Source organism: Peromyscus leucopus, chromosome 1 (genome assembly GCF_004664715.2).
Source record: "Peromyscus leucopus breed LL Stock chromosome 1, UCI_PerLeu_2.1, whole genome shotgun sequence".
NCBI classification, from domain to species: domain Eukaryota; kingdom Metazoa; phylum Chordata; class Mammalia; order Rodentia; family Cricetidae; genus Peromyscus; species Peromyscus leucopus.
The window spans coordinates 183,898,574-183,922,268 of record NC_051063.1 but is presented as its reverse complement, the minus strand read 5'-3'; the positions used below and the strand labels follow the sequence as shown (position 1 = coordinate 183,922,268).

Sequence of the window (23,695 nt, the reverse complement as noted above, 5' to 3'; positions counted from 1 at the left end):
GGGAGCTGCACCTTTCTGTGGAGATGGTAGTGCCTGAAGCCCTTTCTCAGCAGGAGCTCCTCAGCAAGCAGGCCTCCTTCCTGGGATGGCTGAGGACACTCGGGGCCCAGCATGGTCACCTCTGGTCTGGCACTTGTCACTGGTGGTCACCAAAGTGGGCTGTCTCCATTCAACCTCTTTCCCTTCTCCGTCCCAAACTCAAGAACCAGGCAGTGCTGGGACAATTGAATAGTGCCATTTATTGCTCCCACATCCCTTCTTCCACCGCCAGGACAGGGAGCACACAGGACCCCGTCCGTCCATCCGTCCGTCCTCTCAATGAGACCGTGCTGGGAGCAGGCTGCTACTTCTTCACTCCTCGGCTACTGCAAATCCAGGAGGGAGAGGGACGACTTGGGCTAGGAAATCGACAAGGACCCACGGGGCAGAAAAATTAATGAACGGGAGAGGTCAAAAAGGTATGATTAAAAGAAAATTCTAGAAGGGAAGGAAGACCCTCTTGGTGCACAAGGCCAGGATTTCCTCCATTCCTTAGGACACCGTGGCCCCACACCTGCGGTGGGTCTTGTGCCGATTGGTCTACACAGTTCTCTCACACACTGTCTCTGGCTCCCAGGCTGGGAACCTACACAGGGCCGGTGCAGGTCAGCAGAGAGGCTGTGGGCAGTCCTGAGAACCTGTCCGCTGGCCGAGGGTCCCCCTCACACCCAGGACAGCGTGGGCCGAGGAAGGAGGGAGGCCGCTGCTCCTCTCGGTCCGGTTCTCCCTGGGCCTCGTGGTCTTGCTCGCTGATAGTCCCCACTGAGCCCGAGGGGCCCTGCCCACCCCTCGGGCACCCCCGTCCCTACCGGGCCTCCCCACCGCGACACTCGGCACACCGCGCACCCGCCGACTGGTCCTCGCCGTCGTCCTCCCCGCCTGCCCGATAGAAACTCTGTCCGCAGCTGCTGCAGACCGACGGCGCCCCAACCACGTGGATCTTCTTGTGTCTCCGCAGCGCAGCGCCCTGCACGAAGCCCTCGCCACACTCCACGCAGATGTGTGCGGGCTCTTCGCCACCCGCTGCCCCCAGCCCGTCCCCGTGCTGCGCGCACTGGTGGGCCAGCAGCCCGGCCCCGTGCCCAAAGCCCTTCCCGCACTCCATGCACACGTACGGCTTGGGCGCCGGCGCCCTCCGAGACCGCGGCCCCGCTGCCCGCTGCCCTGTCCCCGCCAGGGCTGCGGCTGCTGCAGCACCGTCCCCCGGTGCGCCCACCACAATGATGCCCTCGCCATCACCCATGGGGATGGCGATCTCGCCGTCCACCGCCGCCGCCTCCTCAGGCGCCTTGGCACGCCGCACGCTGGCCGCTAGCACCTTGGCCGCCACACCCGGCCCTGACAGCTCTGGGTGCAGCCGCAGGTGGCGCGCCAGGCTCTTGGGCTGGCTGAAGCCGCGGCCACAGCGCGGGCACACGAAGGGCTTGAGGCCACTGTGTGAGCGCCGGTGTTTGGCTAGGCTCTTGCTCTGTGTGAAGCTGCGGCCGCAGTCGGGGCAGGTGTAGGGCTTCTCGCCCGTGTGGATGCGCTGGTGCTGCATGAGGTTGGAGCTCCAGCTGAAGCGCTTGCCGCACTCGGAGCAGGCGTAGGGCTTCTCGCCCGTGTGGATGCGCCGATGCTGCACCAGGTGCGAGCTCTGCGAGAAGGTCTTGCCGCAGTCGCTGCAAGCGTTGGGCCGCTCGCCTGTGTGCGTGCGCTGATGCCGCGTCAGCTTTGACCAGTGGCTGAAGCTCTTGCCGCACTCGTTGCAGATGTAGGGTGCAGGCGGCCGCGGCCGGGGAGGGGGCCCAGGTGGAGGCGCGGACTGGGGTGGGGACAGCTTGGTCGGGGGCCAGCTGGGGACGTCGTCGTCATCCATGATGAGGATGTCCACTGCAAGGCAAGAGGGAAGGAGGAGGCAAGTCAGAGGTGGCGGGCCCACAGCGACTGTCCACGTGTGGGTTGCCGATGGATTCGTTTAGAGAGCCGCCCAGGGCAGCTCATCCTTTCAGGGTTCGTGCAACCCAGGAGCAGCTGGGTTGTGCCAGCTTGCAGACCGCACCTCTTATCCCACGGGGCACTGATTACTCCAGGTATTTCACTACTATTTTTGTGTTCCTAACCCATCTCCCTAAGACCTGTTCTCCTTCCCTCAGAGTGGACGTTCCCTCTGCTAGCCTTTCTCTGGACCTGTAGACCAATGCCTAAGGCCTACAGGGCCCCCGAAAAGGTCTACCGACCAAAGCTATAGAGGGTCAAGGGTTCTGAGAGGCCCCAGCACAAATGACACCTGAACATCAACGCAGATGGGAGGGCCAGAATGATGCCGCTGGAAAGAGGTCTTACAAGGTATGCAGGTTAGGACGTAATGGTGTCTCATCTGGGCAACCCTAGCTGCAGGGTGGGAAACAGAAACAGGGCAAAGAGTTGGACAAATGGGATGGGACACCAGCTTGGGAGGTGCACTAGCCTGACTACTGGGCATGCAAGCCCTCCCCCCAGTTATCCTGTTACCCCCCCCTCTGCCTACCAAGGACAACTACAGGGTAGGGGCCTTGGTCTGGACAACTGAAGACACCCACCTCTCAGGACAGCCCCGAGCCGCTCTGCATATGCATCCGGCCTGTCCTGGAAGCCTGCCTCCCATCCAATCCCAACTTGTCCTGCTCTTGAGGCCTGGGTACCTCTTCCTTGGCATCTTTCCTCCAGGGGCCTACCCCCCTTAAACTCCTTCAGCCTCCCGACTTTACAGAACCAAGGCCTGCAGTCACATGTCAAGGGCTCACCAGGTCCAGCCTGCCAACCAACTCAGGTGGCGCCCTGAAGTCTCCTTTCAAAGCCGGGTCTCACGGTCCACTGGAAGCTCTCTTCCCGTCACCAGCTCCCAGTGCTCACACGCAGCCTCTGAGGCAATGCGGGCAAATGAGGAACAGTGGCCCACTGGGCTGGAGGGACACCTGAGGCCTGGCAACCCCATATCTGGTGGCTACAAGACAACCTGCAATGCAACGGGAAGCTAGGGAGGGAGGAAGGGAAGGGTCCTTTGCCCCAGGACACATGACGATCACAGTTGGCTTCCTGAGACAAATGGGCCCTTATGAAGGCCGCCCACAGGTGTTCAGGAGCCCCATCGTAAGATGCTCCCTGCAGACCTCCACAGCTGGGCCTCGTGGGTATGGGTGTGCGTGTGCATGTGTGTAAAATTTGAAAGGAGGCCTATTTCAAAGGTCTAGACTAGAACTCTCCAAGCAGCCCAGAGCTCACAGTCAGGCACTGGCCCTCAGGAGCTAAATGAAAAATAAACTCAGCGGAGGATAAAGATCACAGACCGTGGAGGCTGACGGGGTGAGGCTGAAGCAATGGACTGAGGCTTGAAACTGGCCCCACAGGTAAAGCGGGGACAGGTGAGAGAAAACACGGCTGTTGTCAGGGCCCAAAGCTGAGACAAATGGAGCCTTCCTAGACATCTGAGTTCCAGGCCACACACAGCCACTCTTAGCTGACGGAAAGGTTAAAACAAATACTGCAAAGAGTATATACTTCCTCCTTGGTTGATCCCAAAGGATAAAGAGCGGCTCTTTCACCTAATGCCCTGGGAGAACTGTGTGCACCCTCAGCAACTCCAGGAAGCAAGGCCTTGGGCCCTAGCCTTCCTCCCGTCTCCCATGCTCTATTCAGAGTATGGCTTTCTATCTCTCTTCTTTCCTTTCTCCCAGTACCTGGACCCTTATGCTCACGGCAGTATCTGTAGGAAGAATTTGACTCCAGTGTTAGCACCCTGCCTTTTGTTTCCCGGTACCCTCTATGTGAATCTGAAGTGCAAAGCCTATGTATGCAGCAAATTGGGCTGAAGAAGAACCCAGAACATCGCAGGTGGCATTGTCCCTTTGGGAAGCTTAGATGAGAGGTGTTGGGGTACAAAGATTAACTTGCTCAAAGGTGTAAACTGGAGGATAAAAGGGCCCTTTGCCAAGCAACAGTGGTTCAGTTCAGAGAAATGACCTCCCTGCAGCTGGGAAAGGCTAGAATCATCCTTGAGGTGCCTGTTTCTTGATTCCACAGACCCATGTGAATACCCACACCCCATATACAGTAAGTCTCTCTCCCTCTAACATAATCGAACTGTCTGTCCAAGTCCCCTTCGATCAAGAACAAGAACCTTGGGGGCAGGGGTTGGGCTCTGTGCCCCAGCAACACCACTTTCAGAAATGTTCCTAGTTCAGGTACTAAACAACAGTCTATGCATCAATTGGGTAAAAGTACTTGCTGTGGAAGCAAGAGGTCCCAAGTTCAAATCCCTAGAGCCCATACAAAAGCCAGGGATGGAGACCTGACTCTCCAATTCTGGCTAGTGGGTAGAGACAAATGGATTCCAGGAGTTTCCAGGCAAGGCAACCTAGCCAACACATGCAGCTTCAGTGTCTACGTGAAGATCAATACACTTCATCTGCCTCTGGCCTGTGCATACTTGTGGATGGGCACACAGAGTGGGCAGACATATGTATATACACGCGCGCGCGCGCGCGCACACACACGCTCGCAAATGCATGCGGAAAATGAAGGCAGAAAGACGGGGAGGAAGAAGTCTAAAAGGACAGACAATGAAAGAATAATGAGATATATGAGAGAAGCAGGAGGGACTATTTAAGAGGGGGAAGGGGCCCAGTACCTGGATGGTGGAGGAAGTAAGTAAAAACAAAATAGTGACACATATGTATTCAAATGTCATAATGGGGTCTGGGAGATGGTTCAGCAAGCCAATGTGTTTGCCCTAAACCCGACGATCTGAATTCAACCGTAATACCCACATGATGGAAGGAGAACCCCAACTTCCTCAGGTTTTCCTTGGCCTCCACATGTGCGTGGTGGCATGCTTGTCCCAACACCCCCCCCCATGCACACACAAAATACAACACCAAGTTTAAAGATTCTGAGTGCCAGTGTACTGTGTGTATGTGCATCTCTGAACAGTATTTGCAGTCATGACATGAAGTCTGAATGTTGAAGACAGCAAGAAGTGTGGGAGCTCAGGACAGAGACCTGCAGGGGTGGAAGACACATCCACCACCCCTCAGGGCCATCAATGGCTAAGGCAGTAAGGGGCAAGGAGAATTCAGGCATGTTCTTTCCTTAGGCTCTGACTTTTTCTAAGTTGTCTGGTTATTCAGTTAAGTGTGCCTGTTCTGTAAATAAGCAAACTGTTAAGTGACCAGAAGGTGGAGTTCCATTTTTAGCTGATGCCTGGGCTCAACAGGGACAGTCGGTTCTGAAGGGCAGTGGCGTTTGGAAGTGGTACTGTGGACATTTAGCAGGGGACTGAAGAGTCAGCTTCTCCCGGCTGCACTGTCTCAGGAAAAACAGGACTGGCTCAGCTGTTAAGGGCACTTGTGGTCCTTGCAGAGAACTCAAGTTCGATTCCCAGCACCCACATGGTGCCTCAAAACCATCTGAAACTCCAGTTCCAGGGGCTGTGACACCCTCTTGACCTCCACAGGCACCAGGCAAGCATGTGGTATACAGACATGCATGTAGGCACAACTCTCACACACATAACATTTGAAACTATTAGAAAGCAGGCCCATATGGCCCTGCTGGCTACACAGTACACTCATGCCACCTCTGGACTAGTGGGCTGACAGCCCACCCCTTCGTAGCCCAGCCTCGTCAAAGAGGCTTGCGATGCTGTCTTGTCCTCTCCCAGAAAAAAGGCTTCTTGTATTGCCCTGGGACAATGCTCAGATCATGGAAGGGGCAGCTATTCTGTTTGTGGGACAGCAGCTGTAATGATTTCAAGACACATCAGAGTCAAGCTCTTGGTACTCAGTTCACTTCAGGAGGTTGTAGGCAGGACATCTGCCCAGTTTTCAAGCGTAGGTTGGTTCTCTAGTCTTCACCAAAGTGACCAAATGAGTCTCTCCCTTCCCTGTCCTGGTGGCACAGGTCTGCAGTGTCAGCTACCTGGGAGGCTGAGGCCTGCCTGGGCTATGAGTTCAAGGCCAATCTGGGCAACTTAGCAAGATCTTGTTTCAAAATAAGAAGCAGAAAGAGGGCTGGCAATGCAGCTCTGTGGCAGGGCCCTGATCTAGACTGTCCAAGACTCTAGGTTGGATCCCAGTACCACAGCAAAAACAAACGTTGGTTTAAATTCACCAGGCTAAAACTGCCCATCTCTGGTGTGAGCCTCCTCCATGCTTGTCGTCCTCCCTGGGTCCAGTGCCCTCAGCAGCATCCCGTTTGTTTTGTATGCCGCTTACCCCAGACCCACCACCGACAGCTTTCCAAAAGCAGTACTCGGGAGCAAAATCAGTTAGTGCCTGTTCTGGGTTTTGTTTTCAAATAAAAACTCGTGAATCCACAGTGGCAATTGCCATAAGTACTCTCAGCAACTGGAAGTTTTTATTGAAACTCTTTAGTACCTCCCACTTGACACAGCTCCCATCACCACTGTGGGTGACGATGGAATCACAACAGGAATCACTTCCTGGTTTGACGCAGGCTGCCTTCTGGGCACAGGCACACTAAATGCCCTAACGAGTCCTTTTCCATTTTCACAGCGTCCCCATAGGCAGGTGTCTGGCCCTGTGCTTGAAGCCAGCCCTGCTCACTGCCACCTTTTGTCTGCCTCTCTCTGGTCACTGGGCTTGTCCAAAGCTCAGTCACCATTACATTTCCGGGAAAGGCACACAGGTGAGGGGCTTAACTGGGCTCTTGTTCTGTTGGTACCCTTCAAATCCTTGGCTCACTGTTCTCACCCTGAGGACTGTCAGTGATGCTTTTCTTGGGCTGAAATGTTGACGTCTACCCGTTTTTTACTTTTCCTTATAAACTCCTCATTCCTTCTGCCCAGGAGTTTGGATTTTGATTTTCAACAGGTGGCATCAAACACCCCGGGCATGTGAAACGAGTGCACTATCACTGAGCCACATCCTGGCCCTCAGCTCTTTATGGCTGCTCTCAATGTTTGTGACTTGTTCTCTCAACAGAGCTCAATTTCAGGGCTTTTCTCTGGAATTAGTTTTCAGGACGGATCTGTATCTGTGTGTGCGTGTGTCTGTGTAAATGCATGCCCCAAGTGTATAGGTAATGGAGAGGCCAGAAGGCGGCATTGGATCCCGAGGTTGGAATTGCAGGCAGTTGTGAGCTGCCAGACACGGGTGCTGGGAGCAGAACCTGGGTCCCCAACAAGAGCAGCAAGTGCTCCTAACCACTGAGCCATGCAGCCATGAATAGTTCTGCCATATAGTCTATTCCTTTGCTTTGCATACATCAGGGTTTCGGTCTAAATGTATATCACACTTTCTCTGCCTAACTTCAATACTCTTTACTCCATTTTAATCTTCTAAAAATTTCATTTTTGCTGGGAGATGGTGCGTGCCTTTAATCCCAGTGCTCAGGAGGCAGAGGCAGACAGATCTGTTTGAGGCCAGCTGGTCTACAGAGTTCCAAGACAGCCAGCGCTACAGAGAAACCCTGTCTCAAAAATTCAAAAGTAAATAACTCATCTTCATCTTACAATTATCCTGTTTTCAGCTCTTCAGAAGTTTTAATTATATGTATTGCTGATGCGGCTGTATGTGGGTGCAGGTGCAGAGTCCATTATCAGACTCTGGAGCCGAGTCACAGGTGGAGGGGTCCCTCTGGAAGGAAGTCTTCTCTCTGGCTCCTCCTCACCTTTAATGTTTGGGACAATGTGCTTACTCACTTGAGTTCCTTCTAGTCTTTCCTTTCTGGGTTTGGATTTTACTCCTCATCTCTGCTGAGTCTGCCCATTGAAGAGTTCTAGAATCACATCGTTTTTCTGTGGGCCAGGTCCTCTCTCAACACACTTAAGCAATCTGCACTTCTAGGAGGCACTCCCAGTCACCTGGTTCCTTTTCACAAACACCTTCTAGGGCACGGCCACAGTTCCTGTGACAGGCAGGCTTCCTGGCCTGCGAGGCAACGGGATGGAATTCTCGCTGTTTGCATACCGTGGTCACACAAATGCCACTTGCCACCCTATTTCCATCAGAACAGTCTCTTCTGCCTCCCTCCCTGCTCATAATTCGCTCCCTAGGCCGTACCCTTCAGGGCTGAACCGAGATGGTTCAAGAACCCAGGTTTCTTCTCCCTGGCCTCCCTGGCCTCTCATGTCCCACACAGTTCTGCACAAAACACCTACTTTATAGCCATGGATCCCCAAGTGTGTCCCTGCCCCCGAACTTCCCAATGAACTCCTGAAGGCCATCTCCTCCACTTCCTTCCCCTAAGCCACCCCTACACACCCAGGCTGAGGTGGCTCATCCCATAAGGTCTGCTAGAGCTAGCAGCCATGCTCAAGGCCTGGTATTTGTCAGTGTGGTCTAAGGGCCTGGGGTTTGGTTATGCGTTGCTGTATTCCTACACAGGGACCTGGGAAGAGCCTATAGTTTTGAAGTGAGCTCTCCCGCTGACCGAGCTGCATGGCGGGTGAGTGCTACGTTCCACAGGAGGACAGAGCCTCACCACCCAGTGGGGGACTACCCCGACAGCAGCTGAAAGCCCCTCTCTATTGGGACTACTCTACTTCTCTTTCTGGATAGCCTGTTGCTGAGCTAAGGACCAAGACAGTCTGGAAGGACCTCTCTGACCATGGCCACTGCCCATCTCACATGGCAGCTGGAATAATCGGGAGAAAGGGAGCCTGAGAGACTGACTGTGAAACTGCTTCAGCCCCAGGGAGCCCCAGCTCACCTCTGCAGCCCATTCCTAGGCAAGCTGTCCGCTTCCGTCCCAATTCCATCCCCCGCAACCCCACCAATATCCTTTTGAAAATAAAGTGGATCAACAGGCAGCCTGACCTCCGAGGCTCTGTGCGCTCTCAGAGAGATGACCCACGTGGAGGCTGGCAATGATGTCGAGACACACCGAAAGTGCCATTCTCAGTAACAGCATTAGCCTCACTCGGCTGAACAGGCTTCCCAGAAATATGCAAGAGTCAAAAAATAAAATAAAATCTAAAAGCCTGCCACCTGATTCTCTGGCATGCCTCTTGCTCTCTCAGCAAGCACGCAGCAGAACGAGGCAGTACAGCTCCCGCTGTCCAGAGCCAGGGTTCTGATGGGGACCACCAACTGAGGGCCACCTTCAGAGGCCAGTCGTGGGTGGTCAACAGGCCAGCACTTAAACAAGGTAGAGCCCAGGGAAAGCAACGTCAGAGTGCCGGCCAGCTTTAACTGTCAACCTTGACACAGCCGGAATGACCTCTACACAGGGCTGTCCTGTGGGCACGTCTGTAGGAGCTGTCACCAGTTAACGGCCATGGGAAGAGCCAGCCCACTGGGAGGGCATCACTGATCTTAGACTGCTATGGGTGAAAAGAAATCAAACTGGGCCCAAGCAAGCAAACATGCGTTTATTTCTCTCTGCTGTTGACTGGATGTGCTGTGACTAGCTGTTTCAAGCTCCTGCCCGTGACTTCACGGCATGATGGACTGTAACCTGGAATTAGAAGTTCAAATGAGCCCTTTCTCCCCTAAGTTTTCATGTTGAGTTCTCTTCACAGTAACCGAAGGGAAGCTACGACCGTCTGCACGTTCTTCAGGTGCTCAGGGTCGTGCCACACTTGTACTGTAACCCCACACGATGGGTTCGTGGCTGTGTACGGGTGGGGGTGACGAGACAAGCAACCCGGGGCCATGCAGCGGCGTCTAAGGAACACCGGAGCAATGTGTTGGAAGCACCGATTTATTAAAAGGGAGGAAGGCAGCGCCATCCGCCCCAGGCAGCAGATACAGTGTGCACTGTGCCTTCTTGTCACCACGCTGGTACCACCAGGGAGAGGGATGAGGGTGTCGGTGGGCCAGCATGGGTTTACCCCCAAACCTGGGCACCACATAACCCACAGGAGTTTTGTTCCACCCAATAATACTTTATTTAAAAAAATGAACACATGTGCCAACACTTAAAAATGAATGGTTTCATATTTAATCCAGCCCACCCTTCCCAAATCTTACCACATGACTACAGATTCCCCTTCCTAGTCCTTCACTCATTCATTACAACTTCCAGACCTTGGGTTTAGGGGCCACCCTGATGTGAGGAGCACCCATAAAGCAGTCAGTGTTCCTGGAACCAGAACAGGGCATAGGGCACAAAAACGGTGCTCAACAACAGCCAGCTGGAGGGAGACATGAGGCGAAAGATCTGGACGGTCCCGTTAAAAGGACCCTTGGGGACCAGAGCATCAACCTCTCATTCTAAGCTGTGGGTGTGGGGCTCTTAAAGGGAAAGGGGCAGGAGTCCAGGCACCCCAGAGTGACAAAGGATGGTTCCCCGGCCTGGTGGTGGAAAGGCAGCGGGGCTGGCTGGTGAACCACCGAGGCCACCTCACCTGGGTTCTCATGACTGGCCATCTGCTGGTCCTCAGAGTCCAGCGGCCCCGGAGACCAAGCTTCTTCCCGCAGCTCCATGTCTGGGTCCCTGTAGGAAGGGATAACGCAGAAGACAGAGCTTACTTACAGGTGGTGTGAGGACAGAGCACTCTCCCAGGCAGGCACAGTCACCCAGCCACAGGAGCCTGCACTGAGACGGCTAGGGCTGCGGCGCCCCGGACTCAGGAGATAAGACTATTCAGCCCCCACTGGCTACACGGGCTGCAGCCATATTCCCAGACCCCTCCCTCCCCAGATCCACCCAACTGGAATGTAGCAGAGCAACTCCATCGCCATGACTCAGTTTCCTCATGGGCAAGATGGAGAACAGAGGGGGTTACACGACCATGCAGATTTGACACTTGGTAGAAGAGGCCGTTATGCCTCCAGAGTGTGGAAGTGGCGCTCGGGTACGACTGGGAAGAGAGAGCAGTGACAGGAGACTGTCAACTTCTACATCGAGTAAGAGCAACAAGAAGAAATTTCAAAGGCAGAAAGCCTGACTTCCTATAGCAAACGTTCTGGGCTGCCGGGCTGCCTAAATGTATCAACTGCAGGCAGGTCTGCACATCCTGCTCCGTAAGACAACTCTAACGCCAGGGTCTTCTAGGCCAGGACCAGGCCTCAGGAAAGCCTGAACCACAGGTCCCTACCGGCACAGCCACCTGGGACCCTGCAGCTGTGTTCCTCCTGGCTCCTGAGAACCTGTGAGCGAGTGAAGACCACTCTCCCTGCCACACTGTTTGAAGTGAGTCACCTTGGAAGGCCTGTCTAGCCACCGTCTACCCCGACCCGGCCTTCTCTCCTCCTCACCCCTAGTGCTCCTTCATGTCACACCAAGTCAGTCTGCCCTCCCACGTCCACTCCTCCGCCAGCACTACCCAGAGGAACCCCGACACGCACAGCGGCACCAGGTAGCCCAAGTGCCCCACAACAACGGTATGAACACACAGCTGAATGAAACTGGGCCAAGGAAAGGCTTAAAGGACAAAACTCAATGAATTCCAGCACTTGGTCCTGCCACGAACCTGGCTCAGGAGGGAGAACCACACACAGCAGACAAAAAGACCCAAGTGGGCCCCAGTTGCTGGAGCCAGGTCTGAATGGTCCCATGAATGTGCGCAAGGCGGCCATGTGGCCCAAGAGCTGGGTGCAAATGCTTATAGGAATCCCAGGTGATGATTGGGAGAAAAAATCCAAAACTCTGAAGTTGCTTCTCAAAAGAACAGCAAGGTTTAAACTGGGAAACATGGAAGGCCCCATCAGCCTGTGGATGGGACAGAATGTCAGCAAACCACAGGCATCTGTCTGTTCCACAGCGAACGTGTGCATGCGTGGGAGTGGGGGTCGGGAAGGCAGTCATGGGTCACAGGCCTATGACACCAGTAGATTCTCCTGCTCACAAAAGGGAGTCCAAATGTCTTCTGTCCTCTTCTTTTCCCCCCAGCAGGTGTGAGGGCAGAAACCCATCAGAACCCCCCCAGGCGGGGGAGGACTGCCATCCAAGGTCTGGGGACAGCAGTGACTCCCTTTTCTTTCTCTTGAGACACGCCATCTGTGTTCCAGGGGAGTAAACCACCATATCAAGGACAGGAGCCAAGGCCAAGGGACTTCTGAATCAACAAGGCTCCCCCTCCACACTCCACAGCACAACTCCAGTCACCAGCACAGAAGCCCCAAGGGCCTTGCTTTCACAGGATGCCACACACAAGAAGGCACCTGAATTTTCTTTCTGGGTGACCTGCTTTGTGGCAGCTGATTTTTTGGACATAGCAGGGAACTCTGAGAGAGTGAAAGTTTCATCTCTCCTACACAAGACACAAGGCTGCAGGGCTCCCAGAGGGCACGTCATGGCACCAAAACTCCAAAGGAAGCTGGGTATGGTGGTGTACATGTGGTAATAGCAGCACCTGAGAGGTAGGCAGGAGGATCCAACGTTCCAGGCCAGCTTTAGCTACACCAGCTCTTGTCCCAAAGTGAAACAAGCAAGCAAACAACTCCAGGAGAACTTACAAGTACACCAGAAAGCGTCAGGTGAACTGTCGCTTTGGAAAACAGCCCATTTCTCAAATGGTAAGGAGTTACCAAGTAACCCTATGGTTGCACTCTTGGCATACACCCAAGAGAAGAAAACACACACCTGCACAACAGCATGAGTGACCAGGCATGCAGTGCTGTGTGTGACAGCTAAAAGGCAGAAAGCCAATACTAGGGAAAGAAACAGACCTAAGCCTATTATCCCGTGTGCATGGACTTCCCAAGGTCATAGGCCTATTAAGCCCAGGGCCACATGGTTGCATGAAATGCCAAAGGTCACTACACCCAGGGCACCACAATATATGACTCATTGTACATGAACTGCCAAGGTCACTAAGCCCAGAGTCACAAGGTGTATGGCTCCAGGTGCATGAGCTACCCAAGGTCACAAAGCCCAGGGCACCAGAAATAGGTTCGTGCGTGAACTGCCCAAGATCACTAAACTCAGGGTCAAATAAGTCCAGGGCCACGTGGTGTAAGATTCTGTGTGCATGAACTACTCAAGGTCACTAAGTCCAGGGCCACATGGTGTAAGATTCTGCATGTATGAACTTCCAAGGTCACTAAGTCCACAGCCACATAGTCTAAGATTCTGCATGCATGAACTTCCAAGGTCACTAAGTGCACGGCCACATGGCATAGGACTCCATGGGTATGGACTCTCTAGATAAATCCACAGACAAGAAGTAGACTAGGACCGGGAAGTGCTGCATGCCTTTAATCCCAGCACTCTGGAGGCAGAGGCAGGTGACTCTCTATGAGTTCAAGGCCAGCCTGGTCTACAGAGCAAGCTCTAGAACAGCCAGGGCTACACAGAGAGACCTTGTGACGGGGACAGGAGTGGAAGTGACTGAAAAATAGGTATGGGCTTCCTGACAAGGAATGAGAACATTCAGGACTAGACAGCGGAGACTGCTATGTGACTCTGCATATATTAACTCACCCAATGATGGGCTTTAAAACAGCGTATTTTCAGCACACAAATACCTTTAATAGAAAGTCAACTTTAAAAAAGTATACATGCCTGATGATTATAAAACCGTCAACATTACAAGTACCTAAGAGAAAGAAAAAGCTCCAGGCACTGCAGGGGTCAAAGAGGTGGACAGAGAGGGTTGTCCTGAGAAAGGCTGCTGCCAAGTGTGATACTGTGTTCCCATTTAAATAATAAACCCAGAGCTCAAGCAGCCGGGGATTCCCAGCTCCAGCCAAATTCCTGCAGGGAGGAGGGCCGGGCTATGGCTGAGCTTTCTACTCACCTCACCCCTGCAAAATGCCCTCAGTGGTCAGAGGAGGCCAGCCTCTACTTCCTGAAAGACAGGCAGCCTTCCTATTCTGACCAGGCAGTGAGGCAACCCTCAAGGGGCTAAAGCCCAAAGAGCTGGCAGAGTGAGAGGCAACGCCGCAGGGCCTAACCTGCGCTGGCTGGAAAAGGTCTGCCCGACTAGCCAAACTCCTACTAACACCGACACCATGGTGTCTCCCCTCAAATGGTCCCATTTTATATATTCTAGTCACCTATTAAGAATGACAGTTTTGGTTTGCACTATGATCCATAAAGCCTAAAATATTTTATATCTGGCCAAATACAAGGAAAAGTCTGGTTGACTCCTAATGTTAAAGAGCAAGAGATACAAAAATAAGGACAGCTTTCAAAGCCAAGGGCTGTGAGAGCCGTGAGGAGCCATGGGTTGGGAGCAGAGCCAGCAGGAGGCAGCCTAGCTTGTGCTCCAGGCCATGTGCTGCTGTGCTGATTTCTGTCTGCGAAGCCAAGTGTTGTGAGTAAGTTCCCCTGAACCAAGGACGCACACAAGTCCACAGCACTGGTGGGCCCAGGGGAGGGGAGGGGTTGGCTCCTACCCCACGGGTGAATGCCCCGGAAGGCGTCGAGGAGAGGGACAGCTCAGTCCGCAGAGGCCTGCCACCCATGGCAGTGCACCTGGGCCCCAGTGCTGGAGAAGCAGACACTAGGATTCCTGAGGCTTGCTGGCCAGGCAGTCTAGCAAAATGGTGAGCCCCAGGTTCAGTCAAAGCCAGTTTTCAAAACTAAGAGGACAACTGGGAAAGACTCGCCTCAATCCACACCTGGCCTCCCCACTCACACAAATGTCCTGAGAGGTCTGCACTTCAGAAGGAAGGGAAAGGCATTCTGCTCCTCCTGCCTTGTCACCGGCCTTTCTGTCTTGCCCAGGCCCCTGCTGGCAAGCTGGGAAGCCAGAGGGGTGCCGCAGACCACACACACAGTAGCCTGGGTTTATCTGTGGGGTAGGAGATCTTCAGCAAGCCTCAAAGGTGCCCGCCCACCTGCCCTTCTTATGTCCTGCCCCCTCTAGGTAGCAGAGCTGTAGGGCAGCACATAGTGCTCTTCAGGAGCTGAAACCCTGACAGACGTAAGCGAACAAGTTGAAAGCAGGCCCGGGACTAGACAGGGGCACAAGCCTCTCCTCCTCACTGGCAAATCCCACCCCGCCCGGAAGCTCTGCCTCAGTGTTCCCACAGCTGCACGCTGTGACCCTGAGCAAGTAGGGCTCTTAGGGCTCAGCTGTGTGTGTCTTTGCAGGACAGGTATTTATTTCACAGGGCTGTGAGAAGCCGCCGTGGCACCAAGCTTGTGGGGATGAAATCAGGGATCTTGCAAAGGCTTTAAGAAGGGCATCCAGTCCTCTTTCTGTCCCATCCACTGATTCACCCACTCATGAAGACAGATAGCTACTGGCCCTCTAGTTCTAGGTCTGGAGGCGCAGGGCCCACCTGAGATCTCACAGCCTGGGGAGTAGGATGTTGCGTCTGCAGGGGAGGCACAGAGGAACCAGGCGAACCTTAGGAGCCACAAACCTAGCTCCCTGGAGAAGAGCCCAACCTGAAGACAAGAAAACTCCCAGATGTGCAAGAGCGTTCGGTGGCAAAGCTTATGCCTGCCATGTGATGGACGCCCTAGGTTTGATCCTCTAGGTTCAGGCCCCAGCACCTACGAAGAAACAACCAACAGCCCAAGCAACCCGACGCTTCTGACCAGGAACCCTGGGGGTGCAGTCCACCCTTGCCTTTCCTCCTCCTTCTCCCTCAGCCAGCACCTCCAGCCTCTCAGATGCTCACCCTGCTCTGACCTCCACCTTGCAGAGGTAGAAGAAAGGGCACCCCCCCCCCAGCCCCCAGCCCTCCCAGCAGAGCCCTTAAGCAATCCAATTAGCACATGGATCTGACGGGGTTATTAAGCCCAGACAAATTATTGTTATTATTGTTGTTATTAGGTCCCACCCACCCCCTCTGGATGCCTGCCCACCAATTATCCCCTTGCTTTCTTCTGCTGCCAATCTGGCCTCCTCCTCCCCCGCCCGCTGGGGCTGGGTGCAGAAGCCGCCCCTCCTGCCCCTCATCCTCTCTCACACTCACGTCTCCCTTGCTCCTCTCCCCCACCTGCAGGCAGGAGTGGTGACCCCCAGCGCACCTCCTTCCTTACCTGCCAGCACCACCTGCCTCACCTTCCATTTTCATCAGCAAACACACTGACTTTCTGTCACCAAGTGTACCATCTACTTCTGGGCCTCAAACACCCTCACCCCCCAAATCCCTGGGACAACAGCAAGGATACCAATGCCACCATCAGCTCCCCTTTTCTCAAAGGCCCCAACCAAGCCATTGCCTCCTCTGTTCTTTCCCTCTGCTCCCTCCACCCCCGACCCCAGGGCCTGCTTCTGGGTACCTCCCCTCACTGGCACCCCAGTTCTAGATGCAGCCTGTGCCTCTCAAGACCCCTCTCCACTCCACGAGCAAATGAATCCTTTGTAAAAAGTCACTCAGGTCAAATAACCTAAATAAAAACTGGGCAAGCAAGCTGCGGCACTCGGCTCAGTGGTTGCACAGGTGTGAGGACCGAGTACACATCCCCAGCATCCACATAAAATACTAGGTGTGGCGGTCCACACCTGTAACCCCAGCGCCGGGAAGCAGAGCCAGGCCGATTTGGGGAGAGGGACTCGCAAAGCCGACTAACTCATCTACCCCCAAAGGGTGAGCTCCAGGCTCAGTGTGACCCCCATCTCAAAAACCAAGTGGGGAGGCTGGAGAGATGCGCAGGGAGGAAGAGCCTGACTGCTCTTACAGAGGACATGGGTTAGGTTCTCAGCACCCACATGGCTGTCCACAACTGCCTATCTCCAGTTTCAGAGGACCCAATGCTCTTCTGCCTCAAGTACTTGCATGTACATGGCACATATAAACAGCTACATACATGTTAAATAAATAAATCTTTAAAAATAAGCAGTGGTGGTGCACACCTTTGATCCCAGCATTTGGGAGGCAGAGGCAGGAGGATCTCTGTGAGTTTGAGGCAGCCTGGTCTACAGAACGAGTTCCAGGACAGCCAAGGCTACACAGAGAAAGCCTGTCTTGAAAAAAAACAAAAATAATAAATAAAAATCAGACAGAGAAGTGACTGAAGTCAACCTCTGTGTGTGCTCACACTCATAAGCATCTGAACACACGTGCACACACAGAGACAACACACACACGCCGCCCTAGGGAAAAGGTCTGAATACCTTTCTCCAAAGAAGACATCCAGAGGGCCAGTGGGCACATGAAACGAAGCCTGCCCTGGGGAAATTCAAGCTCAGCCACAAAGAGGTTCCACTTCACACTGCAGGTCACTGTCATGAAAGTGCAGGTGAGAGGCCAGGCGGGACACCTGCTTCAGAAAACACCTGGCAGTCCTTCAAGGTCAGGCACAATCGCCATCCACCCAGCAATTCCACTACAGTCTACACCCTAGAGCAGTGCATGGGAAAAATTCCTGCCACACGGAAATCTAGATGTGAATGCTCAGAGAATATAATCACAAAAGCCAAAAAGCCAATACAGCCAGGCAGTGATGGCGCACACCTTTAATCCCAGCACTCAGAAGCAGATCTCTCTATCTCTATGAGTTCAAGGCCAGCCTGGTCTACAGAGCTAGTTCCAGGACAGCCAGGGCTATGCAGAGAAACCCTGTTTCGAAAAAACAAAAAACAAAAAGAAGCCATACACATGGCCATCAGGAGAAGCATGGCACTCAGCCACAGCAGGAGTGAGGCACTGACACACACACAAAGTTGAACCTCGAAGGCTCTCTGCTTGTAAAGCAAGTCAAATTCTGGAAAGCACATTCTGCTCAACTCCACGTAAGACAGCTAAAATAAGCAAACCCAGAGAACAGCAGTTCTCAACCTGTGCGCTGTGACCTGTGGGGGTGAGTGACCCTTTCATTGGGTTGCATATCAGATATCCTGCATATCAGATATTTACGATGCACAACAGCAGCAAAATTACAGCTATGAAGTAGCAATGAAAAGAACTTTATAGTGGGGGGTCACCACGAGGACTTAGCCTCTTTTTGTATCAAGGAAATTTTCCAAAATCTCATGTGGTGATGCACACACAAAGCAGTGACCATGCTGAAAGCCAGCAAACAGTATGCTTTCAGTGGGCAAATTGTACCTTATGGAAAGGATCCCCTAATTTAGGTAAACTGCCATGGGCAAGAAACATTACCCTGCCTAAAACAGCCCCATCACACAGACCCACTGCACTAGCCATAAAACCGACTTTCGCCCCAGACCCCCAGGACCCTGGTCTGGCCTAGCCTAGGCCCTGCAAACTCCCACCTTCTCCCAGAGCCCCAATCTCACTGTCTACCCCCACTGGGGCCATCTGGAGAATCCTGGCCCAGATCTTCCAGCTGCCTACTCCTCCTCCCCTCTCAAGGGCTGACTCAAGTGTCTCCTCCTCCGGTGCCCAGCCCCGCCTCGTATCACATGCCAGCTTTGTCATTATCTCTGGTTTTCTCTCCATTTCCTTCTGCGGAGGCTCCCCGAGGGCAGTCACTAAGTGTGCCAGGTACCTATCACTCCAGAATATGCTGCAGACGGCCATCAGCCCAGTGCCCTGCTGTCTGTCCTTCACTAGAGTGCTCCATAGAGCAACCTCTCTGCTCTCCCTAGCAGATCCCTTCCCGCCTCCTTGTCTGTGCCTGTCCCCTCACTCCAGGCCCTTCAGCTTCCTCTCTAACCACGCCCTTCATCCAACACCAGACCAAAGCTAAGCCCTCATCTCCTCAGCCCTAGGACGAGGCCTGAGCATCCAAGGGATGAACCCCACTGTTTGCCGCCACTGGGCTCTTACACTTGTCCTTCAGGGGTGAGCCGTGCGTGGGGACTATTCCATCTCATCCGGTCAGTTTTGGCAGTCACAATCTGAGAACATCGTCTGCACCTCATCCGGATCTGAGGGTGTATTTAGACAAGGCATGGAGCCAGGCAGAACTTCCTGGTCCTCATGGTCTTCCCCTCCAGTGTTTTAGCTGAGAAGATGCCTTTGCCTCCTAACTGGTCTAGTACATCCACTTCCTGTAGGCTCTAGTCTCTTCAGCAGAGCATGGACACTGTCCACCTGGGCTAGCAGGGCCTGATGATCAATATGATCAGAATAGAGAAAGACCTTGGCCTCACCTACCTCAGGAGAGCTGTCTAGGTTCTTAATGCACTGTACACCTGTGACACACCTGGCACTCAGCTGGAGCAGTCCCTGAGGGGCACCCTGCTCCTCCCTGGCCACGCACAGCCATGCCAGCCATGGATCTGCAGCATTAGCCCTCAGCCTCAGTGTGTCTGCAGATCTTCAGGGTCACTCCTGAGCAACTGATTCTTAACCACTGGCATGTAACTGCAAACTGCCAAAAGCAAACCCTCTTCAGGAATCCACTGTGCATGCTGGGCAATTGATCACAAGGTCTGCACAGGTTTCTCGATAACAGCAAGCTAACCCGGGATGGGGGTGGAATGGGATACCAACAGTGAGGAACCTGGGATTGGTGGGAGGGGCATAACGGAACTGTGCCTCCTGCTCAACTTTTCTGTGAACCTAAAACTCTCTAAAAACTACATTTCGCATTACAGACAGACAAAAAACTCATGAGCCACCTCAGACCCACACTCTGGGCCGGGCTGTTTTCTAGGTGTGCAGATACCACCTGGCCTTACGCCTTTCTAGATCTGCGTAGCACGCCCAAGTGCCAAGGCCCAGCATCAACAGTTCCTCCCCCTGGGAAGCCTTCGCAACTGCTCCTTTCTCTCCGCTGCATCTGTCCTCCTTGGCCAACAGTAACAGATCACATTCACCAAGTGCAGATTAAACCCCAAGCCCTGGGGTACATGGTGCTGTAAGCGCATAAGCTTGGATCCTGATCCCCTGAACGGCCAGGGAGAGGCCAGAGGACAATCCCTACAGGCAAGCTGCCACGGTCAGAACCTACCCCACTGCTGACCAACCATGTGACCGAGGCAAGGTGCCTCATCTCACCCTGTGCCAGTAGTAAATCATGACACATGCCCAGGTTTGAACAAGAAACCTGTAGGCACTTCATGCCGGCAGACAAGGCAAGGAAGCATTTATTGCCCGGCATAACCGTTGTACCTGTTTCAGAGATCAGAAGGCCGCAATCTAGACAACTGTGTGGCTAATACAATGTTATACAGCCACAGAGCAAACTCCAGGTCAAATCTGGGTCGGCCAGACTTCCTCTCAGGACACTGGCACTGCTCCCAATTAATGTTTGATCCTGTGGCTGAGTCCTCCGTCCTCTGGGAGAGATTCCTATCTTAACCCTAAAGTTCCCCTTTGGGTTTCCCACCCCCAAACATCACAGGGAATGTCCAGCAGACTGAGTCCTCAAAAGGAGGGCAGGACCTATACTCAGCCCTGACCAACTGACCCTGCACAGAGCCCCAAAGCAATGCTTTGAGCAACCTGACCCTGAGGCTGAGGTTTTATCTGATGTCCAGTCCCCAGCATTATCCACTTCGGGCAGGCACTCCTGTACAGAGCTAGACAGAGCTCCCCACTGGGCACAGCAGAGAAGCCTCTGTTCTGGGAGCGCAGAAGGAGAGGCCAAGAGGCCAAGGCAGAAGAGGAAAAGCAGAGGCACCAGCAACCTGGGTAATTCTACAGCTCTCTACACTCCACCTCAGGGCCACTGGTACAAGGACCATGACAGCTCAGCTTCCTACCCACTCTGCTGGCTAGTGAGGCCTCCACCACAGTTGACATGAATCTCCAGTCTCATCACCCATCCCAGCCACCAGCAGAAGTCACCTCTGCTCATCCAACTATGCTCTAGGTCCCCTATAATAAGAGACTAGGTCTCAAGAGTCTTCCAGCCAGCAGCCCTGTAAGCAGGAGTCTTCCTGACAGTTTAACCACAGAATGGGGAACCAGGAACCCCAACCCAATGGCTAGCACCTAAGAATAGGCCTGTGATCTCAGATCCAGCCTTGCCCAAAAGAACTGTTCCAATAGAAGGGATGGCACTACAATCAGAGGCCAGCTCTGGGCTCCTACAGACTATATTCTGAAGCTGCTTTAGGGCCTAGGCCTCACGAATACCAGCGCAAGCATCTGTCCTATCTTGTCAAAACCAAGGTGACCACCTCTGTCCCAGGGCCTCAAAGAACGTAGCACCAGGTGCCTGCCAAGCTCTCAGTCTCTCCTCAATATGGAGGCCCAAAACTGGGTGCAGCCCTAGTTAGTCAGAGGATGCCAATATGGATGTGGAATGCCTGTGAAGTGTATCTGGGCACCCCACCCCCAAGAGCTATGGGTGCCCATCAGTGACTACATAGTTGTTGACGGCCTTGAGCTATGTATGCATCCCGCCATCTCCCATAAGTCCCAGGGACCCCTTGTCCAAGACCCACCAATGCTAATGCCACTGCCCCTGCACTGAGATCACGGCATCCTTTCCCTGTAGGCCCCCAGAACTCCCATGGCCACTCTGGTATATCTCCCCCTTGACCTGAACAACTCCCAAAAGGACTACAAGATCCCTGTCAAGTTGACCAGCGTCACCCACCAGCAGGCCTGGCCCATGGAAACCTTGGGAATTGTTCTCCGACCTATGGGGTGTCCCCAGCAGAGCAATTCGATGTGCTGGGATTAGCTGTGTCTGCGGTCGTGACAGACTAGGCTTATTCAGGGAACCGTGACCACTTCAGGAGACTGAGGGGGAAAGAGCCTGGGACAGGGGAAGTGGACACATCCAAGGTCACAGAACTGTAAAAGAGCCAAGGCTGGGACTCAGGAGTGCTGGCTTCAGAGACCTTTTGAGTAACTTCTGCCGGAAAGGATGACAAGCCTCGCAACGGGGAGAATGCTGTCATCACCTCCACTGTGTCCTCATGGGAACAGAGTGGTGTTTCTTTATCTACAGCCACAGAACTGAGGACGCTGAAGGATCTGAGCTACAGAGCTCTTAGTGAGGAATACTCCCAGTGGCTGCCACTCAGGCACCTCACCATGGTCCAAGCCAGAGGATATATATGCCCTTCCCCTCCCACCCTCAGCCTAGATGGAGAGTGGATGAGATAAGCCAAGTCGGAACCTGATGTCAGAGTTCTCTGGGCCACGGCAGCACAGCACTCGGTAACTCCAGAGAGGCAGGCAGGGAGAGCTGGCTGCACCTTACCCAGGAGGCTTATCCCTGCCCCAGGGCTGAGGCCAGATCCCACCCACCTGGATCCTCAACAAGGCCCAACACAGAGCCTGACTCGGCAACTACAGAGAGAGAGGGACAAAAGAAAACAAAACCAAACCAAGTCGCTGCCTTTTTAATAAGGCCCTGAGCAATCAACCCCCGTGGCCTGCGCTGGGTCAGGTCTCAGCTTCTGCTTTCCACACCTACTTCTTGTTCACCTCCCTATCCTGCAGCCACACTCCCTTCAGCGCCTGGGCATCGCTTTTCCCGCTGACCTCTGCAGGTGCCGGGGCACTGGACGCCTGGGATGGGAGGGTCACCCCGGGACCTGCGCTGGGGCAGCCTGGGGGTGGAGGCGGGAGCGGTGTGGAGGGGCGGGGCTCGGCGCGGGACCCCTGCCCTCCCCCGGGGTGGGTGGGGGGGGAGGCAACTGTCCAGGCCCACGCGGCGCTGACCTTGGCCTGCCGGGTGCTCCCCCGTCCCGGGACCTGTTTCCTGCCGCCCGCCCGCCCGCCGCCAGCACGCGCGGGGGAAACAGATGAATGGGCCTCCCGCCGCCTGCACCCCGTCATTACCCGCCGGATCAAAAGACCGGCGCCCGGCGCCCGGGGCAGCAACGGACCAGGGCGACCGGAGATGGGGACGGAGGGGAGGACATGGGAGGACTGAGGCCTAGACTGTCCCCGGGGCCGCCGTTTCCGGTCAGCCCGGTCCAGGCGGCGGGGCCCCTTCTCCCCCCCATCAGCCCTCGACTCCGACTCCCCCCCCCCACAACCCAGAGTCCCCGGCACTTCCGGCCATGGCCGGCGGCAAGTACGGACCGGACCGGGCCCGGGCCCCACCACCACCCCCGGGGGCGCGTAGCGGAGGTGACAGACGGCGCGCACGGCCTCCGGAGGCGCGCACGCGCACTGCCCCGGCTCGCGGCGCCGAGTGCGAGCCCCCCCCCTCCCCCGGCCCCGCGCGCGCGTGCGCGCTCGCTCGCTCACGCCCCCCCACCCCCCCACGCCCACCCCTCACCACGCGCGCGCACGCGCGCTCGCCCTCCCGCCTCCCACCCACCCCCGCCCGAAGCCCGGCTTCCAGGCGCGCGCCCACCCCAGCCACCCCCCACCCCACCCCGGCGCACGCCCCGCTGAGCCCGAGCCGCCCTCACCTCCTCGGCCCGGGGCCGCCGCGCTGCACTCTTCCTCCTCTCGCCTGCCTCGCGGATGGTGGTGGTGGCGGCGGCGGCAGCAGCGGCGACTCAGACCCTGGGGTCAGGGGGACGGGCGCCCAGGCCGGAAGTGACCTTCCCGGCCGCTTCCGCTCGCGCCTCTCCCGCTCTTCCCCCGCCCGGGCCGCCACCGCTTCCTCGCCGCTCTAGGCGGGCGAGCTCCGCGACCCCTGGCCTCCTCCACCACCACCACCACCCCCTCCGGCTCTATGGTCACCGAGAGGCGCCTTAGGGCGCCACTTCCGGATACGTCTAGGACCCGGGTCCTCCGTCCGGCTCTATGGCGCCCGGCTCCGAGGGGCTCCGGCCCCGCCCCCTCCCAGGGCCGAAGGCCGGGCTCGACCCGTTAGGCGCACACTTCCGGGTGTCGGGGCGGCCCCCAACCCAGCCTCCCCACCCGCGCCTGCGCGCTGAGCTGCCCGCGGGGACGCTCCCGCCACTCCGGTCCTCCTGGCGTCTCTATCATCGTAACCCCTTCCGCCCCGGGACGCCTCCAGGTCAACGCCGGTCTTTTGTAAACCTCGGTTCCCG

The 23,695-nt window shown here is 55.2% G+C and overlaps 1 protein-coding gene across 10 annotated transcripts; it reads right to left on the bottom strand.

Moving 5' to 3' along the window:
- Nucleotides 1–216: 216 nt before the first annotated feature.
- On the bottom strand, nt 217–23,309 carry Znf787 (zinc finger protein 787). Of its 10 annotated transcripts, none has more exons than XM_028863459.2 (3): nt 23,105–23,309; nt 10,370–10,458; nt 217–1,911 (listed from the first exon to the last, which is right to left on the bottom strand). In XM_028863459.2, exons 2-3 carry the CDS (start codon nt 10,446–10,448, stop codon nt 845–847), a joined length of 1,146 nt encoding a protein of 381 aa, XP_028719292.1. In that variant the 5' UTR covers nt 10,449–10,458; nt 23,105–23,309; the 3' UTR covers nt 217–844. The 10 variants fall into 10 exon arrangements, with proteins under 10 accessions (XP_028719292.1, XP_028719286.1, XP_028719289.1 ...); XM_028863453.1 differs by lacking the exon at nt 23,105–23,309 and adding an exon at nt 22,791–22,868; XM_028863456.2 differs by lacking the exon at nt 23,105–23,309 and adding an exon at nt 22,770–22,841.
- Nucleotides 23,310–23,695: the final 386 nt, after the last annotated feature.

Coding starts and splice junctions, on each gene's coding strand:
- Znf787 (XM_028863459.2), bottom strand. CDS start 10,448: ATGGAGCTGCGGGAAGAAGCTTGGTCTCCGGGGCCGCTGGACTCTGAG. Junction 1,912..10,369: donor GGCCAGTCATGAGAACCCAG/GTGAGGTGGCCT, acceptor CTTGCCTTGCAG/TGGACATCCTCATCATGGAT.